The 6,944-nt window shown below is 47.5% G+C and overlaps 1 protein-coding gene across 7 annotated transcripts in view; it reads left to right on the forward strand.

Moving 5' to 3' along the window:
* The first annotated feature begins 242 nt into the window (after window positions 1–242).
* LOC121863451 (probable chitinase 10) overlaps window positions 243–6,944 on the forward strand; it is a 61,452-nt gene continuing 54,750 nt past the window's right edge. For 6 of the 7 annotated variants that reach the window (XM_042362109.1, XM_042362113.1, XM_042362111.1 and 3 more), the window contains exons 1-2: window positions 243–304; window positions 5,896–5,947. In XM_042362109.1, the coding sequence (XP_042218043.1) occupies window positions 5,896–5,947 (52 nt within the window). In that variant the 5' untranslated portion in view covers window positions 243–304. Of the gene's footprint in view, window positions 305–4,591; window positions 4,613–5,895; window positions 5,948–6,944 lie in introns of those variants that run through there. The other variant, XM_042362110.1, reaches the window with a different exon arrangement.

Below are 6,944 nucleotides of genomic sequence, written 5' to 3' on the forward strand. Positions count from 1 at the left end.
CGCTTGTGTTGTTGCGGCCAGCTGTCAAGGTTATAACTGAGGGAGGCCTACAGGAGGGAGGAAGGGAGGGAGAACTCTATGGGGGGTGGGGAGGGGAGGACTCAAAGAGAGGGAAGGTGCATGTATGAGAGACGGAGGGAGAGAGAGAGAGACGAAGGCAAAGAGAGAGAGAGAGAGGGAGTTGAGTTGCCTCTCTCTCTCTGGCCCACCGAAGGTTGGTGGCGGGTGGCCTGGCCCCGCCCGGCAGTCAGTCAGTCCCTTGGTGCCTTAGTGATCACACGCACCCAGTCCTAGCTGGATACCGGTGAGTTGGGGCCCCGGGTATGTCCTGGGTCCCTGTAGTGGGTACCAGAGGTTCACACCCTCCAAGTACCGATGTTCTCTTTTCACTCATATTGACAATTTCACCTTTGTGGTCAGCCTCACGCTAACAAGTGTTTGGAGAAAGTGGTCAAGTTCTTCGCTGCCTGGCTCATGACGGCGCAAATATTTCTCCTAACATTTATGAATGTTTAGACTGGTATTTGGTGATAATATACGATTCATATTTTGATGTTTCTGATAAACTGTCGGTATGTTTGCATCAGTCCCCCGCAGCCTTGACAGAAACCAGCCTTTCATTTTGTGACCACAAGACACCAACGCCACGTATTGTATACTGAAAACAAGACCCGTTCAATATTATTTATGTGTGTTTATGTGAAATGTGTAGTGTTGGTAGTGTTGGTAGTGTTGGCAGTGTTGGTAGTGTTGGTAGTGTTGGTAGTGTTGGCAGTGTTGGTAGTGTTGGTAGTGTTTACGTGGAGCAGAATTAAGTCTCAATCTGATGTGTTGTGGGAGTGAGTGAGGGATTACCACAGGTCCCCGAAGGAGTCAAGTGACAGGCCAACACCACAGGTCTGGCCAGTCAACTGCAAGTCCTATCGGATCAATATGGCGGTCAATTTAAAGCAAAGGAAATGAATATACTAACTTCTGATGCTTTATTTGTGCAGGATTTTGTGTAAACTTTTAGTCTTGTGAATTATTTAATCTTAAAGGCCTTACTACGCACACACACACACACACATACATACATACACACAAACACTCACACACACACACACACACACAAACACACACACACACACACACACATACATACACACAAACACATACACACACACACACGGTTCAGGGAGGGACTTCAACGCACTAACAAGAAGTAATCTAAGAATATATCACCTCCCCCCAACACTCCACCCGGCACAGATAATCAACCCACGACCTACACACTAACCCCGGCCACCAGCTCTTCCGTCTACTACATAAAAGCCATAAAATGTCAACAACTTTCATAGGAGAGGTGATCGGCGGCGGCCCTTAAATAGCAGCACAGGACCTCCTCTCATCTTGGGGTCTAGAGAATGTGCCTCCAGGTGAACCAGTTCCCTCAATAACTCGGCCCACGACGTAGATACTGAGGAGGGAGGGGGGGGGCGAAGGGGGGGTGGAGGTAGGAGTATTGTGCTGCACCGCCTTCTTCAGAGTGCATATGAGGGCGTTCCACGAGGCCGCTCACCCTCACGATCACACACACACACACACACACACGCACACACACACGTATAGTTGTGTGGTCTCATTCGCATGGGTTCTAAATGGGCGTCAATGGCCTTCTTCCGTCATTATTTTGTTACTGCGTGGTTGTGGGGTGTAATGTAGGTGTTGAGGGTGTAGTTCAGGTGTGTAGTGGTGGTGTAGAGGAGAGGGAGGTGTTGTGGTGGTGTAGAGGAGAGGGAGGTGTTGTGGTGGTGTAGAGGAGAGGGTGTAGCTAAGGTGTGTTGTGGTGGTGTAGAGAGAGGTGTAGCCAAGGTGTGTTGTGGTGGTGTAGAGGAGAGGGAGAAAGTTGTGGTGGTGTAGAGGAGAGGGTGTAGCTAAGGGGTGTGTTGTGGTGGTGTAGAGGAGAGGGAGGTTAGGGTGGTGTAGAGGAGAGGAGGTAAGTTGTGGTGGTGTAGAGGAGAGGGAGGCAAGCCAGGTGTGTGGAGAGAGGGTGTAGCTAAGGGGTGTGTCGTGGTGGTGTAGAGGAGAGGAGGTGCTGCAGGTAGAGGAGAGGGAGGTGTTGTGGTGGTGTAGAGGAGAGGGAGGTGTTGTGGGTGTGGAGAGGAGGCAAGTGTGTGAGGAGGGAGGTTGTGGTGGTGTAGAGGAGAGGGAGGTGTTGTGGTGGTGTAGAGGAGAGGGAGGTGTTGTGGTGGTGTAGGAGGAGAGGGAGGTGCTGTGGTGGTGTAGAGGAGAGGGAGGTGTTGTGGTGGTAGAGGAGAGGGTGAAGCTAAGGTGTGTTGTGGTGGTGTAGAGGAGAGGGAGGTGTTGTGGTGGTGTAGAGGAGAGGGTGTAGCTAAGGTGTGTCGTGGTGGTGTAGAGGAGAGGGAGGGTGCTGTGGTGGTGTAGAGGAGAGGGAGGTGTTGTGGTGGTGTAGAGGAGAGGGTGTGGCTAAGGTGTTGTGGTGGTGTAGAGAGGAGAGGGAGGTGTTGTGGTGGTGTAGAGGAGAGGGAGGTGTTGTGGTGGTGTAGAGGAGAGGGTGTAGCTAAGGTGTGGTGGCGACAGGTGTAAGTTAACCCAACAATTACAGGTGTAGTCACAGCAGGTGTAAACTAACCTCCTGAGTACATCTGGTTTGCTCTCGTGTACTGAAGCGAAAGCAAACAGTCTGCCTTTGTTCCCTCCACAACTACTGAGTTTACGGTGGAGGGTATACACACCCCTCCACTGGTCCTATACGTTTAGTGGAGGGAGGTGGAGTGTGGAGGGAGGTGGGAGGTGGAGGGAGGTGGAGGAGGGAGGTGGAGGTGGAGGGAGGTGGTGGAGGTGGAGGGAGGAGTGTGGAGGGAGGTGGAGTGGAGGGGAGGAGCAAGTGGGGGGAGGTGGAGGTGGAGGGAGGTGGAGTGTGGAGGGAGGTGGAGGTGGAGGGAGGTGAGGTGGAGGGAGGTGGAGGTGTGGAAGGAGGTGGAGGTGGAGGAGGTGGAGGTGGAGGAGGTGGGAGCGTGAGGGAGGTGGAGTATGGAGGGAGGTGGAGGGAGGGAGGTGGAGTGGAGGGAGGTGGGAGTGTGGAGGAGGTGGAGTGTGGAGGGAGGTGGAGTATGGGGAGGTGGAGGGAGGGAGTGTGGAGGAGGTGGAGTGGAGGGAGGTGGAGTGTGTGGAGTGGGAAGCTAGAAAATATGAGAAAGCTTGATCGTCCACACCTGGCCCTCCGTCACTGCCTCGTTAACTCCCTCGTTATTGTGTTCTCCAAGTTCACTGTTCTTACTGTTAAATTGTTCTCGCTGCTGTTCTCCAAGTTCACTGTTCTTACTGTTAAATTGTTCTCGCTGCTGTTAACTGTTCTCCAAGTTCACTGTTCTTACTGTTAAATTGTTCTCGCTGCTGTTAACTGTTCTCCAAGTTCACTGTTCTTACTGTTAAATTGTTCTCGCTGCTGTTAACTGTTCTCCAAGTTCACTGTTCTTACTGTTAAATTGTTCTCGCTGCTGTTAACTGTTCTCCAAGTTCACTGTTCTTACTGTTAAATTGTTCTCGCTGCTGTTAACTGTTCTCCAAGTTCACTGTTCTTATTGTTAAATGTTCTCCAAGTTAACTGTTCTTAACTGTTCTCCTAGTTCCCTGTTCACCGGTCATTGAGTTCACTGTTCACCGAGTTCACTGTTCATAAACTTGTTCTTCTTCCTGTTCAACCTGTAACATGTTCTTACCTTTTAAGGTTTGGTCTCTGTTTATTAAAAAACACACACAAACACACACACACACACACAAACACACACCACACACACACACACACACACACACCACACACACACACACACACACACACACACACACACACACACATACCACACACACACACACACACACACACACACACATACCACACACACACACACACACACACACACACACATACCACACACACACACACACACACACACACACACACACACACACACACACACACACACACACACACACACACACAATAATACACACACACACATACATACACGTCTAGCTGAACAAAAAACTTTCTATTCAGTCAATTTTATTTGTATAGGAGTTAACTATGCGTAGTACGGACCCTGCCTTTAAATCACCTTGTTTACTTTATCATCTTACTTAATTATCTTATTTTATTATCTTACTTTATTATCTTACTTTATTATCTTACTTTATTAACTTACTTTATTATCTTACTTTATTATCTTATTTTATTATCTTATTTTATTTTCTTACTTTATTATCTTACTTTATTATCTTACTTTATTATCTTACTTTATTATCTTACTTTATTAACTTACTTTATTAACTTACTTTATTATCTTATTTTATTATCTTATTTTATTAACTTACTTTATTAACTTACTTTATTATCTTACTTTATTAACTTACTTTATTATCTTATTTTATTATCTTACTTTATTATCTTACTTTATTAACTTACTTTATTATCTTATTTTATTATCTTACTTTATTAACTTATTGCCTTATTATTGTGACAGATCGACAGCCAGACAGACAGACATGTAGAAAGACAGACAGACACAATCAGATATGCTTCCGAGGACTCCACAAAGGCCAGACGAGGGTAAAAACATAAGAAAAAATAAATCAAGGTTTTTGTAGAAAATTAATATAGTGTCCCCTGTTACCTTGCCAGTGTTGCCAATGATAGCCTGTTACCTTGTCACAGTGTTGCCAATGGTACCTTGAGAGACATGCCCTTTCAGCTTACCTTGTTACCCTGCCAGTGTGTGTGTGTGTGTGTGTGTGTGTGTGTGTGGGTGGGTGAGGGAGTCTGTGGGGGTGAGGGAGTGTGTGTGGGTGAGGGAGTATGTGTGGGTAAGGGAGTGGGCAGGGAGGGGTCAGGACCTGTTCTCATCCTCCTTGACATACACCCACAACATTGGACTAAGTTTACGGGATTCACCACTCCTCTCACCTCTACTCTCACTTCTACTCTCTCTCACTCTCCCTCACCTCTACTCTCTCTCACTCTCCCTCACCTCTACTCTCTCTCACTCTCCCTTTCCCTCATCCCTCAGTCTCCACTTTTCCTCTCCTAATATATTGTGTCGCAAAATCATAGATGAAAGTGGAAAACAGATAGAGTTCAACACCTTATACACAGAATCAAGTCCTATTTAAAGGGGTTCAACACCTTATACACAGAATCAAGTCCTATTTAAAGGGGTTCAACACCTTACACACGGAATCAGATCCTATTTAAAAGGGTTCAACACCTTATACACGGAAACGGGTCCCATTTACCTTAAGTTTACACTGTGACCCGTACTTAGAGTGCGAGAAACATTGGGCAATAAAGAACTTTCTCCTGAGATATTTAACTTCGAACGGAATGTCTAAAATTCGGGTGATTTTCGAAATATTTATCTATGTTTTCCCAAGACTTGAGGAGAGTAGTTTAAGTTATACGTATTTTATGATGAAGAAAATGACTGGAAGATCTTAGGTGAAGGATATGAGGCAGTGTTTGCTGAGGGGTGTTTTAGTACGTGTGTGTTTAAACATATCAAGTAAAGAAAAAAATTAAGACATGTCCATATCACTGCATCATTAGGTGTTGTTCATGTCAATACCAACATGTCCAACCACATACCATAAAAGACATGCCAGGTAGATACGTACATGTCTTATAGTGTAACTCGACCTCAAAAAAGTATCTTTACGATGTTGTGTGAGACAATATGACTCAACGAAGGACTATGACAACCCTGCCGACACAACAGGAGTCAGTGTTCATTCTGAAATTCATCGACCCTCTCCGTAAAGATACTTATTGGAGCGAGTGATACACCCTCATATCACCGTGACCGACCCTAACTCTCGTGTTCTCTCTCTCCCTCACAGATGAAGTTCCTCTTAGCGGCGGCTGCCCTGTTGGCAGCTCTCACGCATGGGCGTAAGTAACTGTCTATTTCTGGTAATGTAAAAACATCCCCGGTGTTGGCCAATAGCGGTCGCATACTCCACAACATCGCCGGTGTTGGCCAATAGCGGTCGCATACTCCACAACATCGCCGGTGTTGGCCAATAGCGGTCGCATACTCCACAACATCGCCGGTGTTGGCCAATAGCGGTCGCATAATCCACAACATCGCCTGTGTTAGCCAATAGCGAACGAATACTCCACAACATCGCCGGTGTTGGCCAATAGCGGTCGCATACTCCACAACATCGCCGGTGTTGGCCAATAGCGGACGAATACTCCACAACATCGCCTGTGTTAGCCAATAGCGAACGAATACTCCACAACATCGCCGGTGTTGGCCAATAGCGAACGAATACTCCACAACATCGCCGGTGTTGCCAATAGCGGTCGCATACTCCACAACATCGCCGGTGTTGGCCAATGGCGGACGAATACTCCACAACATCGCCGGTGTGGCCAATAGCGGACGAATACTCCACAACATCGCCGGTGTTGCTAATAGCGGTCGCATAATCCACAACATCGCCGGTGTTGGCCAATAGCGGACGAATACTCCACAACATCGCCTGTGTTAGCCAATAGCGAACGAATACTCCACAACATCGCCGGTGTTGGCCAATAGCGGTCGAGCACGCACGAATCTCCACAACATCGCCGGTGTTGGCCAATAGCGGACGAATACTCCACAACATCGCCGGTGTTGGCCAATAGCGGCTAATCCACAACACGCCGGTGTTGGGCCAATAGCGGACGAATATCCACAACATCGCCGGTGTTGGCCAATAGCGATGAATACTCCACAACATCGCCGGTGTTGGCCAATAGCGGTCGCATAATCCACAACATCGCCGGTGTTGGCCAATAGCGGACGAATACTCCACAACATCGCCGGTGTTGGCCAATAGCGGACGAATACTCCACAACATCGCCGGTGTTTGCCAATAGCGGACGAATACTTCACAACATC

The sequence above is a fragment of the Homarus americanus genome, unplaced genomic scaffold, assembly GCF_018991925.1.
Source record: "Homarus americanus isolate GMGI-L3 unplaced genomic scaffold, GMGI_Hamer_2.0 scaffold24781, whole genome shotgun sequence".
NCBI classification, from domain to species: Eukaryota; Metazoa; Arthropoda; class Malacostraca; order Decapoda; family Nephropidae; genus Homarus; species Homarus americanus.